Source organism: Sander lucioperca, chromosome 2 (genome assembly GCF_008315115.2).
Source record: "Sander lucioperca isolate FBNREF2018 chromosome 2, SLUC_FBN_1.2, whole genome shotgun sequence".
NCBI lineage: Eukaryota > Metazoa > Chordata > Actinopteri > Perciformes > Percidae > Sander > Sander lucioperca.
Window position 1 is genome coordinate 45,833,953 of NC_050174.1, and position 17,168 is coordinate 45,851,120.

Consider the following 17,168-nt stretch of genomic DNA (forward strand, 5'->3'; position numbering starts at 1 on the left):
CTTAAACAGCTAATGTAAGTCCAAACTGCCTGCAAGCTTCTCCTGTACTATACGGTAATTCCTCTACTATGCGACAGTAAGTCGCGTGGTTATGACACAATCGTTAGCCTATTTTTACAAAAACGTATACTACGGAGCCATAACGTGAGGTACAAGGTAATGGAGCCTTTTATACATTGTCGTGTTTCTTTAGAAATAAACAATGGACAAATTAAGTCTTTAAACGCTTCAGATGTAAAGTTATTCGCTGTCAAAGTGATGTCAAAATGAATGGCAGTCAATGGAATGCTAACGTCGGGTGATCGCTTTGTAGCATCAAAATGGCGCCATAGGAGATTCGAGCTCTGAGGCGAAGCTTACCACCTTGGATACACACAACCAGGTCTCCATGGCAACCACTTTTACTTTTACAATTAATCTCTGGAAATTAAACTACTTAAAAACAACATCAAAAGCAGTGTAAAATGAGACAGTTAACTGTATAAAAATAAATTGATGACTGATATTAATTCACAGTGACAATGATGGCAAGTGAAATCAATAACTCCGCTACACCATGGTAACCATGTTTATTATCTTACCTAAAGCTATAGTGCATAGTTTCTGTCGCCCCATGACGAATTCTAAGTAATGACAACATAACTGTTGGCGCGTCCACATGATACAAGCTTTTCGTAATCACCACCCCTCCTCCACGCAGTTGCTAGTAGCCAAGGAGAACACGGAGGATTAAAAACACATGATGGACTCTTCAGAAGAGGTAATTATGTTCACTCGAGCTTTTGCGCGGGAGTCACCGGACGACACAATCTTCTGAACATAGCCATACTGAGACATACAGAGAGAGTTGTGTGGAGCTGATAATCTTAATTAACCTTGTAGCAACTTATTTGGCAATGGCTTGAATGTAACGGACGTTTATTACAGTTTTTTTCTATTGCTAAACGACAGTGGGCACAACTGGAGTCACATGTGCAAAACTCAAACCACAGTCTGCATTACCAACAGTCACCTGAGCTAAACAGTTCACATCACCTGCAAAACTCATTCAAAGCAACTCTTAACACACATCTCAAAACAGGCTCAGTGCAACCAAACACTATGCACAAGCCTCATTTAGATAACACACACTGTCACTCAGAACACACTGAGAGTAAAAACACTAGCATCAAACACCAATACAGAAATTACAAACTTTTTCATCTTTACGGTTTGAACAATTTGAGTGACTTGACACTACTCAATAGTTTAATTTTTACGTAAGGTAAATAAGAAGGAATGAAAATCAGCAGTTTTCTTCGATATAGTATTTTGTCTCTAGTAATTTATAGAATTACTGGGAAAAAAACTAAAGGTACATACGTAACAGTAACAAAGAATAGTGTGACTAATCCTGCCTCTCTCCAGCATCATGTGGCAAGTTCTCTTCATCACGTTGGATGTCTGCATCATCTCTAAATACAAATGAATGTGGTGTTTCCATTGCTTTCACCTCCATTACTTTCTGAAAAACAGTACGAACGCAGTTTTACTATTATAAATATATAGTGTTTTTCATTTTTTTTTATAGCTGTGTATATAACCTCAGACATCTTACCTGGACATGTTGGTATCTTTGCTCTTTTACCTGTTATTCTCAAAAGGTACAGTGTATAATTGTTTCCTTCTTATTTGGTGTTTGTATACAAAAAAAGGCTTTCTGAGCTTTCTCTGTATACATACCATATGTGTTCACTAACTAGTCTAAAACAAGACATCTGCTTAGGCTTTCAGCTAAAATTGCAATCAGCAGTGTTTGATAGGCACCAGACTGAAATCTATTCTGTTTTGAATGCGTGCTTAACAGTTTTGACAGCAGTGTGTTAGCATTTGAACAAAGTGCTGTAGATCCACAGTGTTGTGCACGTTGTGATTAAAGTCATGGGAAAAGTGTGTAGAGTTTTGAAAACTTTTTCAAGCAATGAAAAACGAACTAGTAGCAGACTGTAGTTAGAGTTTTGCACATGTGACTCCAGTTGTGCTCACTGTCGTTTAGCAATCGAAAAAAACTGTAATATCAAAAAGTTATGCACTAGCTTTAAGCATGTTAGCTTGCAAACATTTTCTATTAGCACTAAACACACAGCTGAGGATGATGTCAGGGTGGTGCTAGAGTTTAAGTCAGGGGAACTCCAAAGTCAGTAGGATTCTACTCTATATCCTCTACGTTCCGCCGGATTTCACTCATTTAGATATCTGTTGCCTTGGACTTCCTTAGTGTTGCCATTTTAAACTCCGGTGGATTTATGAGGACTATGGTTAACTGCTCCTCAGATCTCTGCAGGGTAAATCCAGACAGCTAGCTAGACTATCTGTCTAATCTGAGTTTTGTGTTGCACAACTAAAACAACTTTTGGGTACACATTCCGACAAAACAAGTTCCTTCCCGAGGCTATTTTGCAGCGGCACCACGGCTTTTCCCAGTGTTTAGCACCGCCTATGACGATTGTGATTGGTTTAAAGAAATGCCAATAAACCAGAGCACGTTTTTCTCCCATCCCGGAATGCTGTGTGGACTAGCCAGACCCTCCTCCGCAGTGCTGTGGAGGAAGGTCTGGCAAAGCGAGACTCATGTCAATCCATCTCACTGACTACGTTTACATGCACGTAATATTCCGGTTTTTGCCCTTATTCCGAAAAAGACAATATTCTGACATGGCTAATGAAAGTGAACATGCTCAGTGGTAAAGTGGTTGCCCCTCAACCACAAGGTTGGCGGATCAATCCCAGGCTCCTTCGGCCGCATGTCAAAGTGTCCCTGAGCAAGACACTGAACCCCAAGTTGCTCCCTGGATGCTGTACGTCTAGCTGTCCACTGCTCCTAATACTCAGGATGGGTTAAATTCAGTAATAGAATTTCACTACATTGTACTGTGTGTATGTGACGATTAAGATAAAGTTTGATCCTTTTGATAATAGTGGAATTGGATTGGTGTGCATGTAAAAATACTCAGTGTTACGATAACAGTATTCCAGTCCGTCAAAGTGGTGGACCGACAGACCACTATTGTCATTAACACAGCCATTGAGCATGCAGGATTGAAATCTTAAAACTACACCTAAATTCAACAAAAACAGATTAATAACACAAGTTCCACGGTACGACACCAGTATTGACCCTTTGCACGTGAATTATGAACTGAAATATGAGCTATGCTGTAGATGGATGGCAAGCTAAACTCGTACGTTTTCGTTCGTGTTTGTATTCTCACATTCACAATGTGCAGAGTAATCCTCACCAACACAAGCATGCAGAGTAATCTTCACCAACACAAGCATGCAGAGTAGTCCTCACCAACACAAGCATGTGTATGTATTGCCTTTCTGTTTCAAATGAGTGATAAATAAAATGATCCTCAACCAGCTAGCTGCCGTGCTAACCAGCTAACAGGTCCAACAAAAAATATCAGTTAAATTAAAGATGACATGGCACGGAAACTAGCTTCAAAAACAAGTTAAATGCGGGTCTGCGGAGCTCCTACCCCGGCTACGCGAGTACTTTCGATAGAAAAACCCCCGACCCGAATCAGTGTAGGTAACACGGAGAAGCTGCAGCTACGTACTACAAACGTCCACTGAGCTAAAACGGCAGTGGTCGGGGCCTTTGTGCCTCTTAACAGACACAAAATGCAATTAATATGTCTGTGCCACATGAACAGGGCCCTTACGTGTCAACAAGATGCGTTTTCAACTCAGACATTGTTTAAATTCACCTACCCTGGTCCCTGTCTCGATCCTGCTGGTAGCTAGCTTGCCCTGCTAGCTGATAGCCATTAGCTGCTAGCTGCCGTCCGGTGAGTGCCGTCCAGCTACTACCGCACTACTGTTTTTTTTTAGGGGGGAATAAACTTCAAGACGTGCCATGACCTGTCCTCTGGAGGACATAGCCACACCACCGCCGCTCCACGGATTATTATTGGGATGATTATCACAGAAGCCTGTCTGAATACACTCACCGGACGGCAGCTAGCAGCTAACGGCTATCAGCTAGCAGGGCAAGCTAGGTACCAGCAGGATCGAGACAGGGACCAGGGTAGGTGAATTTAAACAATGTCTGAGTTGAAAACGCATCTTGTTGACATGTAAGGGCCCTGTTCATGTGGCACAGACATATTAATTGCATTTTGTGTCTGTTAAGAGGCACAAAGGCACTCTAAAACTTGCCCCAACCACTGCCGTTTTAGCTCAGTGGACGCTTGTAGTACGTAGCTGTAGCTTCTCCGTGTTACCTGCACTGATTCGGGTCGGGGTTTTTTCTATCGAAAGTACTCGCGTAGTTATAGCAATCAAGATTAACGTAAAAATTGCCCGGAATTCTCCTTTAAGTAAAGAATAGATGTTAATACAAAATAAACCCTAGATTGATGTCTTATCTTTGCCATTATGAGGTACCTCCCCCCGCCGTTAGCGTAGCATCACGTACCTCTAACCCAGCCAGCTACAAAGAACTGGTTAGCATCCAGACTTTTAAAAGCTTTGAGATCAGCACCAGTATATGGGGATACCCCGTTTACCACATAGTGGTACAGATCGTGTGGACTGAAGTCGGGCAGACTCTGTGATTTAATGACGGCCGTGAAAACGGAGGGCGAACGAATTAAGGGTCGGTATCCAACCCTGCTATCTCCAACTTCTCCAAATACTGCTCTTTGTGAGCACCTACCAGATGCCCGACCTCGACCGATAACGGCACGACAACTTGTTGTTCAATAGAAGAAGCCATATAAAGCTACAAATACAGTTTATTTAGTGTTATGTATTTCAAACTGATTGAAACTATGAAACTTTCCGCTCGTCCACTACTGTTTAGCCTGTGCTTCCGCCGTCCGTCATGGCGCCATCACGTGTTCGTGTGACGTGTTTGCAAAGGGTCAATAAAAGCTTTAAAAGAGCTTTTGACTACATTTACTGTAGGCACTTTACATGAACACACACTGGCTGCAGACACAAATATTAAGGAGCATGCTCAGTGATTATATTGTACATGTTATCAAACGTCTGTTGGTTTACCCAGAGCTGCACAAGCAGCAGTCCCACACTTCTAAATACATCACTACCAACATAAGTTCGAGAAGGTGTATTCACAAAATACTGCGTAATGTTATTTTGCATGATCTAAAGTCAACCACTACACCAACCGAAACTTAAGTTCACTGGCACTCTAAGATAATATTCTAGAAATAACATATTTTATTCCTAAATATGAAACAGATGTCTAAGATATAATTTCAGTTTCATTATATTAACTCTTGATGTCAGCATGTAATTATGTCACATGAGGATGGAATCTGTGTTTCAGAGATACGTTTCTGTGTCTAATAGTCTAATGTCCCTCCTATTTTAATGCTGAATCTGTTTGGTGTATTTGCTGGTCAGGTCACTGAACACCAGTGTTGGGAGTAACGCGTTACAAAAGTAACGCAATTACAGTAATGTATTCCTTTTTGCTGTAACGCAGTAATATAACGCATTACTAATTAAATTTCGGTAATATTATACTCGTTACAATCTCAGTAACGCGAGTTACAACGCATTTTAACGCAACATTTAGTAGTGCATTTTTTTTTTAAAGAATTCACCAACACCGCACATTTTTTCACAGGAAAAAAAAAGCCATATTATTTTCCTGTCGCTGTATTCGATGGTTGAGATGACTGCAGAGACAGATACATTTGCGATATGGACATTTTCAGGAGTTATTACGCTGCGTTGAAGTGAGCTGTCCTGTTTCTGTTCCCGTGGTCAGAGCCAGAACCAGAGACGGTACGGACAGCATGTATGTCCCAACAGGTGACGGTACGTCAGCGGCTGACAGATATAAACATGTCGGGAATTAATGTTGAGGCTTGCTACACGTAAATATCATTGCATTTTATCAGCCGTAGAGAGTAACTATGCCTGTAGTGGAATGGCTTCGAATGACGACCAAAAGCGCTTGTCTTTTACTGTGACCATTTACTGTTCAATATGTTGCAGTTTTACAAACAAGAAAGTGAACAACTGGAGCCTGACGGACATGTTGTATCTCAGTAAGCTAGCAAGAGTAGGCTACACAATAGACAACGTCCGTGTAGCCTACTTCAAAATAAAAGCACTTCCTGTGACGGTTCGCAGTAAAACTAAATTACTGTTAAATAAGGTTGTGTAGGCTACCTTTTCACAAATCAGCTGTAAATCAAGTACTGTAAATAATGTAAATAGTGAGTTTTAATCACACTATAATTGAACATTTCCTTTAGAGTGTTTTAAACTAAACAACATGAATTTCTTATTGAAGTGCTATAAACAAACATTTTACAACAATGTCGTACTTTTAATTGAGTATTTTCATTTTCTCCTACTTGCCTGTTATACGTTTTACTTATCTATTTTTTATAGCTTTAGTTACTTTGCATATTTATATTGATTATACAAAATATGAATAATCTATGATGTATTAAAGTGGATAAAGAGGAGACTTTATTGATCCGGTGGTGAAATTCACAAGCTAGCTGCCAAATCAAATTTCCCCTGTTATTTTGGTGAAAGTAACTCAAAAGTAATGCAAAAGTAGTGTAACGCATTACAATTCAGAGACAGTAATATTGTAATATAACTAATTACTCTCAAATGACAGTAACTAGTAATCTATAATGTATTACATTTTGGAAGTAACTTGCCCAACACTGCTGAACACACAGCACATTTTGCATTAGGATGTATTGCCCTTAGTGAGCAGGAACACATCAAAACTCCCCCTGTTAATTTCAGTCTGAGGATTTTGATAGACAGCGTCAGTGCTTTTATAAATCCACATCCATCATGGTCAGTGTCAAACATTTAGATCATTTTTGGGGTGCCTAGGTAGCTCACCTGGTAGAGCATGCGCCCCATGTACAGAGGCTTTGTCCTCGCCGCAGCGGCCACAGGTTCAATTCCGACCCTTTGCTGCATGTCATTCCCCCTTTCTCTCCCCAAGTTGTCAAATAAATTCCTGAAAATGCCACACACAAAAAAAAAAATTTTTGATAATTTTGAGCAGCTGCCTCAGAGCTATGTCACCTCTGATTGAATAAACAACACTCCAATCAACACATGTCATCTCCTGTCACATAAAAATCAACTCTGATTAGAGCATGGAGAATGGCTGTGAGGCTGCTAGTGCCTTGCTTAAGGGCACTTGGCTGGCTGGTGGATATTGTTGTCATTGATGTAGTCTCGCTTTGCCAGACCCTTCTCCACACGCTGCGGAGGAGGGTTAAATGCTGAGAGGATCGGATTTTTCGGATCATCTTCACCCTCAGTGGACACACACTGCTTACAAAGAGCATTTCTATGTGCAAATACACACATTGGCTACAGTACACACTCAACCAGGGAAGAGAGGAAGCTGTGGTGTGCAGGTGGACATTGGTTTTGTACAGGACCAAGGAGTGTCTGCTATTGATGAGACCGAGGTGGCTAAAGGAGTCCTATGTATGCCTGTGGACAATAACAACAGTGACAATCCTTCAAATTACCCAACACAAATACACACACACACAGCCAGACTCTGTCACCTTCACCTAGTCTATCTCTGATGAGAGTTTTACGTAACCTTCTGCAAAACAACAACAACCCCCTGAGAGGCCAATAATCCAGAGGAAGCACATCCATGATCAAATTACCACAGCCTACTTTCAAATGCAATTTGGAAAACAAAAAGGACAAAAAATCACTGGCAGGCTTGAAGGCAGGCAATTCCATCTGTCGCTTTAGCTGCTTCCGTCTTAATCACTTCCCGTTTTCTTCAGGAAAACAGTGTAGCAGCCTCATGGTGTTTATATCGAACTGTTGTATTGCCATGGCAGTTTAGATGCTATTTGTGGATAATTGGAGGTGTATGTCACCCATGCAGTCTAGCACCGGCTGCCCATACTGATTGCCAGCTAATGACAAAGGTATCCTATTGAGAGGAATCAGATATTACCCACAGACAGATATTTGGAGTGTAAAGTCTCAAAGGTGTGCTTTCCAAGATGTGAAATGAAAGGGAGAACACAGGGGGAGCAGAGTTCTCTACCGAAAAATCCATAAAAATGAAATAGCTCTGAACTGTAGCGGTGGTTGTTGGGACATTAGAAGGCTATTTTTAGGTGAATAAATATTGTTCATATTGAGTTACGCTGGAGGAGTAAGAGTATAGATTATAAAGTTTGTACAGCAGGCGTCGGTCACCTCTTCCATTTTTCCCCACTCTTATTGAGTAGTGAGATGTAAAACGTACTTCACTTCTGGCTCCAAAATACCTAGCCTGGCTCCACCCTCCTACGTACTTACGCTCAATTTTCATTTCTCTTCAGTATTCCGTCTGGGTTCGCGATATAGTCTTGGGTTTTCTCGACCCAAGTTTTTGGCGGTCCAATCAGCGAACAGAGGGAGTGGCTGAGAACGATGACGTTGAGGATGTGCACTAGAAAGATGCGAGCGAAGCCATTCGGTCCGTTGTGGACCGCTGAATATCCAGAAGGTAAAGCCCGAGCAAGAACAATCTTTGCTGAGTTTTGTTGGTGGCCATGATGTTGTGGCCATCCTCCCCACGGGGTTCGGGAAAAGTTTGATTTTCCAGCTCGCTCTGTTAGTGGTGAAGGAGTTGGCTAAGGCTAACGCTAGCAGTGCTAATGCTAATAGCCTTGACGGTCTCCCCTCTTGTTGCACATGCGCATGACATACGTCACAACCAAACGTTAGCGATTGGTTATGGCAGATCCAGAGTGGCTCTGGGCAGATCCAATAGTTTTAAACTTCAACAAAGTACCCACCTTCAAGGAAGTTAACACTTGTCAATAGAGAGAGGCCAGACTCTCTGTACAAATGAAATGTACAAGAGTCTGGTAGGACCAGGCTCCAAAACACCAAGATGCCAACGGCAAAAATGCTAACTCCTGGCCTCAAAACGGCAGTCCACAACCAATGGGTGGCGTCACCGATGCTACATCCATTATTACAGTTTTTTCCGATCGCAATTTTTTCAATACTTTTAACACCTTTCCTAAACTCTTAACGCACCAACACACCTACAACACACAATTGACAAAACAGTTAATTTCATGCTCAAAATCACACATTGAAAACTAAACTCTAACACTAATTTTCTAAATACAATAATTCACTAACACAATACACTATGTCCACCAAAACAATGCAAACATGTCTCAAAATCAAATAATTCTTCCAAAACACTAACATGTTCTCTTCCAACAGGAACATTTAGTCAATCATAGCACAATGTCATACAAAACACTAACATCACATGGAATTACAGAAACTGCATTATTTTACATGTGTCAGGTCTGCCCTTATACAATATAGACAATAGTATATTGTATTGATCATAGATTGTGTTTTACACTGCAGTTTCTCTTGAAGCCTCTCTACATTTTTGTTTTGTTGGGTTTAGTAAATGTATGCATTTTGTTTCTTTTGCTGCAGAAATTCAATACAAAAAATGAATGACCCATCTCAGAGTAGCTTTATAGAATGTACAGTTTACTGTATGAAAAAAAGAAGACAGAGACAGAATTGTCCTGGTACTCGTCTTCCTCTCACTTGTGCAGCAATTTTTCTTACTTTCTGTGATCATCTTCATCTTCCTTTTCCACACAAAATCAGCCCAAATAGGTCCTTTTTTACTGTATGTACTACTACTGTACAGTACAGTAACATATGGTCATGCGATTGAAAGAACCTCAACACCTGAGTGTGTTTCCTAGATGGGAGTCAGCTGTGATTGATCTATTTGCATAGCTGTCAGCTGTTTCTCAGTAGCAATGGAATAAAATGGAGGGGGTATATTTGTGTTATTTGTGAACAGCTGTTCACTTTCACTTTAGCCTATACGTTAGGTTTAGAACATGATGTTATCTGTTCTACATACAGTGTGAAAGCATTTGCAAATTGGTCAGTAAAGATCAATTGTTTTGGTCTTGGTTGAGCTTGTGTGTAAAAGAAGTTCAAGCATTTTAAATTTGTGTTAACTGTATGCATTTTGTGTCAAAGCAACAATAAATGTGTTAAATGTATAGCCTACACAGACGGATGTTGTGCTGTGTTAAGAGTTTAGGAAAGTTGTTAAAAGTATTGAAAAAATTGTCATAGCGATCGGAAAAAACTGTAATATACAGTCTGTGGTTACAGTTCTGACTTTACTCAAGGAATAAAGTTTTTGTATTCTGTATAAAACCAGAGAATAGTCCAGATTCTTTCATCATTCTTGATAAACTTCAGTCTTCAATCATGACAGATTGAGTGCCCATTTTACTGTAATGACTAAACCTTTACTGTTGTCTGATTGGGTGTCCAGGATGTATTTAATCTGAGCACAATGCTTGCATTGCCAGCAGGGGTGATGATGGTTTGGGCTGTGGAGTGAACAGACCACTGTTCTCTGCAGGTATGTGTTTGATTCTGACATCAACAGCCCGACTATGACTCACCTACATGAAGAAAAGCCACATGGCTGCCAGCGCTGTTTGAAGCAGAGCCAAAGTAAAGCCAAGGCTGTGATCTTCCATTTTCAGCATACCGCCGGGAGCGTTTGATTTCAAAAGCCCCCTCTTGTCTCTTATATAATTAAAGGGAGAACGTCCATTTAGCAGATTCATTTGAGTTATTAGTGGGATTAAGCATTTAATTAGACCTCTCAGGACGAATTTCACTGGAGAGCACTGCTTAAAAGGGAGCCAAACAATATATATATATATATATATATATATATATATATATATAAAATGTTAAATCAAACCAGCACGCATCAATATAGCTTCTATGTTATTGAGTAATGAGGACGAACAACCAACGTTTGAGGGATTTACATGAAAGTAAATCAATACAACCAAATCTCTGATGAACTTAAGTTAAAAATCTATGCAGAGGATAAAATATGAACTGAGTATATATAAGTATAATCATTTTCTCCTCACATCCTGAAGTATTATATGTTTACTGAGGAAATGGATTCTGCTAGCAATAGTGTTTGAAAACCCATTTCCTGATGCGGCCCAGTGTTAATGATGTACACGGTCATTTTAAGTTATTCATGCACTCTGTCGTCTCTCTGATTAGGAGCATGATTATGACAATGCCATATGATTACTCAAGCGCCGAGGGGAATCATTTGACGAGAATTATTTTTCATAGCAAACACTCTTTGTAATGTAACTCTAGTGTTGGTTTACATCCCCATCCAGAAACCAGCATTTTATCCAGGAATTGGTTTTTGTACCAGCAAATTGAAGCTGTAAACTTCAAAAAGATGTAGATGCGTGGGCGGGTGTGTGTGTGTGTGTGTGTGTGTGTGTGTGTGTGTGTGTGTTTGTGTCCAGCAGGTTGTGTTTCAATGTGAAGTTTGCTTTTAAATTCTCTTTTTATTGAGTTATAACAATGTCCAACCAATCCTCACAGGACTAACACGTCTTATGCATCCAATCCTTCTGTAAAATGCAGTTGTATCAAAGGATAGTAAAACTGAGTTACAATAAATAATACAGAAACTAATAAGGACCAATAAAGTAGCTTAAATAAAAATACAAGTTTAAATATGGAAAATATATTGAAACATGATACTCAAATTACTTTACAAAAATAAAGACCTCAATTTACAAATGATTGTCATACAGGTGTGATGTACTTAATTCAACTTTACCATCTTTTTCAAATCATTTTCTTGTTGCAGTCTTTTAAAAAAGTGTTTCTTTCCATCCTATAGATATCATAAATAATGTCAATCCAATACTTAATTGTAGGTATTGCTGGTTTTAGCCACTTTCTAGTAATGACTTTCCTGCCCACTGTGCTCAGAATTCCAAATAGCTATCCAACATGAGAGGTTGCATTTTCTAATGGCATGAACCTCTTGCCAAAAAGGAATTAATAATGTGCAAAACCAGAATGTATGATGATGATTTGCCTGGGAAAACCCACACAGCAGTCTCCAGCAGTTAGCAGATTTGGTATTCAGTGTGAAGTTTGACTTACCCTTTCAGTAACTCTATTTTCAGTTAATGACTTTAACACAAATGGCCACATTTTACACTTTGCCTACATCAAGGACCTTAATAACTTGTGATCACACTGAACAATGAAGCCTCCATCTGTACAACTCTTTATCCTCTCCTCCAGTCTGCCTTTAGGTGAACTATCAAACACTTGCATATGAATCTAATTGGATTTGCGATGCAAAGTTTTGGTTTGTAGTTCTTATCTTTTGTTTGTAGCCGTATAAGTGTGATCTGGGAACTGTTTCTCCTACAGCTACAGTTACTGCAACAGATTAGAGTCATATTTTTAAATCAGATGGCTACAATCCTAGTGTATGTATTTATGCATTGCATTGTCTACTGTAATATACATTTATGCACAAGGTAAGTAAGCCAATGACCACCATTAGGCAGAAAACTAATTCTGTTTCTTTGAATTAAATTAATTTATGCTATGCTTTATATATATTTTATACTGAACAGACTGTTCTTATGTACAGTGCAATTATAAAACATTTGGACAGTCACACAAATTGTTGTGTTGGTTTTGTATTACTGAAACTTTGACAATGTGGTTGAAAAGGCTTTAAAGGGGTTTTTTCAACCTCTTTTCCTATGTTTTTGTGTCTAAGTGACTGATGGGAACAACAATCTTTGACATTAGTCCAATATTAAGCGAGATCGCTGCAGTTGGCAGCAGCGAAACAAGCTACAATGTAATGTTAATAGGGCAATTGTCCAGCTTGTATTTACCTTCACAAAAGTGCTCATTTTGCTACTGACAGGCTCAGATAAGTGTCTGACAACATGTCCTGTCAAAATAAAGGCCTAAAATGCCCCAAAAATAATTAAATAAAAAAGTTGATCATAAGGGCTGGGTATCGCCAATGATTTCCTGAATCGATTTGATTCCGATTCACAAGCTCCCAATTCGATTACATTTGTGATTGATTCAATATCAATTAGGTTTGGGGCATTTCAGTTACAATACCAATTTTGTTTAGCTGACAAAATGCGTCCTGATGCTACGACAGTTAAGTTTAGGCACCAAAACAACTGGTCAAGATTTGAAAAAAGTTTGTGGTTTGGGTTAAAATACTGGTCATGGCAGATGGCTGCCCACCAAGAGGCAGGTTCTGTCCAAGGTTTCTGCCTCTAACAGCAGCTTCTGTCTTAATCACTTCCCGTTTTCTTCAGGAAAACAGTGTAGCAGCCTCATGGTGTTTATATCGAACTGTTGTATTGCCATGGCAGTTTAGATGCTATTTGTGGATAATTGGAGGTGTATGTCACCCATGCAGTCTAGCACCGGCTGCCCATACTGATTGCCAGCTAATGACAAAGGTATCCTATTGAGAGGAATCAGATATTACCCACAGACAGATATTTGGAGTGTAAAGTCTCAAAGGTGTGCTTTCCAAGATGTGAAATGAAAGGGAGAACACAGGGGGAGCAGAGTTCTCTACCAAAAAATCCATAAAAATGAAATAGCTCTGAGCTGTAGCGGTGGTTGTTGGGACATTAGAAGGCTATTTTTAGGTGAATAAATATTGTTCATATTGAGTTACGCTGGAGGAGTAAGAGTATAGATTATAAAGTTTGTACAGCAGTGTTGGGAGTAACGCGTTACAAAAATAACGCAATTACAGTAATGTATTCCTTTTTGCTGTAACGAATTAATATAACGCATTACTAATTAAATTTCGGTAATATTATACTCGTTACAATCTCAGTAACGCGAGTTACAATGCATTTTAACGCAACATTTAGTGGTGCATTGTTTTTTTTAAGAATTCACCAACACCAACACATTTCTTCACAGGAAAAAAAAAAAAGCCGTATTATTTTCCTGTCGCTGTATTCAATGGTTGAGATGACTGCAGAGACAAATACATTTGCGAGATGGATATTATTTTCAGGAGTTATTACGCTGCGTTGAAGTGAGCTGTCCTGTTTCTGTTCCCGTGGTCAGAACCAGAGACAGTACGGACAGCATGTATATCCCAACAGGTGACGGTACGTCAGCGGCTGACAGATATAAACATGTCGGGAATTAATGTTGAAGCTTGCTACACGTAAATATCATTGCATTTTTATCAGCCGTGGAGAGTAACTATGCCTGTAGTGGAATGGCTTCGAATGACGACCAAAAACGCTTGTCTTTTACTGTGACCATTTACTGTTCAATATGTTGCTGTTTTACAAACAAGAAAGTGAACAACTTGAGCCTGACGGACATGTTGCTTCTCAGTAAGCTAGCAAGAGTAGGCTACACAACAGACAACTTCCGTGTAGCCTACTTCAAAATAAAAGCACTTCCTGTGACGGTTCGCAGTAAAACTAAATTACTGTTAAATAAGGTTGTGTAGGCTACCTTTTCACAAATCAGCTGTAAATCAAGTACTGTAAATAATGTTAATAGTGAGTTTTAATCACACTATAATTGAACATTTCCTTTAGAGTGTTTTAACCTAAACAACATGAATTTCTTATTGAAGTGCTATAAACAAACATTGTACAACAATGCCATACTTTTAATTGAGTATTTTCATTTTCTCCTACTTGCCTATTATACGTTTTACTTATCTATTTTGTATAGCTTTAGTTACTTTGCATATTTATATTAATTATACAAAATATGAATAATCTATGATGTATTAAAGTGGATAAAGAGGAGACTTTATTGATCCGGTGGTGAAATTCACAAGCTAGCTGCCAAATCAAACCTCCCCTGTTAATTTGGATGAAAGTAACTCAAAAGTAATGCAAAAGTAGTGTAACGCATTACAATTCAGAGACAGTAATATTGTAATATAACTAATTACTCTCAAATGACAGTAACTAGTAATCTATAATGTATTACATTTTGGAAGTAACTTGCCCAACACTGTCTAACAGTAAAAGGAAGTTTTTCCTCGCCACTGTCACACCAAATCCTTGCTCTTGGGGGGAATTGTTGGGTCTCTGTAAATTATAGAGTGTGGTTTAGACCTAACCTAATCTGTAAAGTGTCCTGAGATAACTTCTGTTGTGATTTGACACTATAAATAAAATTGAATTGAAATTGAATTGAATCTTCCGTAGGACTCCCAGCACACGGACACCAGTTTCCTGGGTGAATGTCCTGTGTTTTCCCCTTAACTTCTCCCAGCCCGTCACGTGATGCACACTAGAGCTTAGATCTGGCCCAAAAAATCAAGCCCGACCCAACCCGAGCCCGTGCACGTTGTGTCCGAGACCGGCCCGGCCCGACACATTAACTGGAATTATGAGCCTGAGCCCGATTTCAACCTGACACTTTTTTAATACGTGGGCCAAAATAACTGACGTTCTCAACTACAATTCAGAGTTGTTTGAACTCAACGCATTTCTCTGTGAGGGCTTGCTTCGCCCTCATGCTTGGAGATGTAACAAAAGAGGCTGACTATCATCTGTTCTGCCACGGCGAGCCTGCTTCATGTGTCTGTTCATCATCCAAGTCCCCGTTTTATTTGCTGTCATAGGCGAGCAGCGTGCCGCACTTAGCCTAATACACTCGACAAAGCCGACACATGTTGTCCCTGCCCACGACTTGTTTAAAATGGTTCCATATCTCCGACTTTCCTCCAAACTTGCTCAAAGGTAATTCTCCTGTTTTTCTTTTTTTCTTTAGCCTACATCTTCAATCTCCATGTTGCACTTAAGCTACACCATACAGCCCAGCAGCCCCGGTGTGATGTGTGCGAGAGGAGGAGACTCCGCGCATGACACGTGTTGCATTTTGTAACTGTAGTCCAACTTTTTGGACACATTTGTTACTTTGGCCTAAATATAGCCTATATAGATAATATTTCTGATTATGGCATAGCTTTCTCCCCACCCAATTAGGCGAATAAAGTAATGATTAAAAAAAACACAAATGCTTGATCAAGGGCCCGGCCCGGCCCGGCCCGAGGATAGTGGCAGAAAATAACGGCCTGGCCCGGCTTTCGGGCCGGGCTTGGGTCGGGCTCGGGCTCGGGCAGAGAATCTAAACTCTAATGCCCACATACATCCATGGTGAAAAGGCATACATTAAAAAGTGTATTATTAATAGTGACCAGATCACTCAAACAAAAAATTTAGTTTAATTGGATAATCGATTATTTTAACCCAGCCCTAGTGATCATACCAACTGCATTATGTCATAGGTGGTGACTAATATATAAAGTTTTCTCGGGTTTAGGATCAAGGCTCAGGTGTTGCTCACCATTCTGCTCCCGTTCACCCCTGCAGGTACATGGCCATCATCCACCCTCTGCAGCAGCGCATGTCGTCCACAGAGACCAAGGTGGTGGTGGGAGTGATCTGGGTGCTGGCTCTGCTCCTGGCCTTCCCCCAGTACTACTACTCCAACACATACCAGGACGCCGGCCGGGTGGTGTGCTACATCGACTGGCCCGAATACACCGTGTGCAACTTCAAAAAGATGTGAGTCTTTGAGTGCAAAAGCCATTCAGATAGTCAACAAGCATCATTAATTGCTTTTGAATAGACAGCAAATGTGGGAGGATGTTGTTTGTATTACTGTAAGTGCAAATGAGAGAGCGCAGCGAAAAAGCACGGAAGCATTCTGTGCTTTGTAGTGAATAAATTGAGGCACATCATGGGGGATTTGTGTTCTCCCTCCACTGAAATGGCAAACAAATCAAGTTGGACAGGAGGAAAGAACAATTTGATTGAAGCACTCCACCATTCATTTTCAATTTGTAATTCTAGTAAGAGGAAGAAGGCAAATTATTTTCAAGAACAGTTTATCAGGTGCTTTATACATCAAAACATGTCAAGACATTAAACCAGGACAATAACAGACAACTGAGAATAAATCAATCATGAACAAAAAATGAACAAAGAATAGGTTTTGAAAAAAACAATTTAATGGAATGAAAAGACAGTATTGCAGGTTCAAGCACTTAAATTTTTTTTTTTTTAGTTTTCAGCTTTTTATCAGAAATCCTTTAATCTGAGGTTTCAGTAGAATTTCCAGTTGCTAACAGTGGATAAACCACATGGTTCCTTGTCCATTCAGTTCTTTATAAATCAGTGCCCTTCAGTAGAGGACTGCATTGAGATTGGGACCCAACACAAATATTGCGGGAGCAGGCGGTTTTAGCG

The 17,168-nt window shown here is 39.9% G+C and overlaps 1 protein-coding gene across 1 annotated transcript in view; it reads left to right on the forward strand.

Moving 5' to 3' along the window:
- tacr1a (tachykinin receptor 1a) overlaps window positions 1-17,168 on the forward strand; it is a 98,549-nt gene that overhangs the window by 26,927 nt on the left and 54,454 nt on the right. Inside the window, exon 2 of the mRNA XM_031296555.2 lies at window positions 16,290-16,484. Coding sequence (XP_031152415.1) covers window positions 16,290-16,484 — 195 coding nt within the window. The remainder of the gene's footprint in view (window positions 1-16,289; window positions 16,485-17,168) is intronic.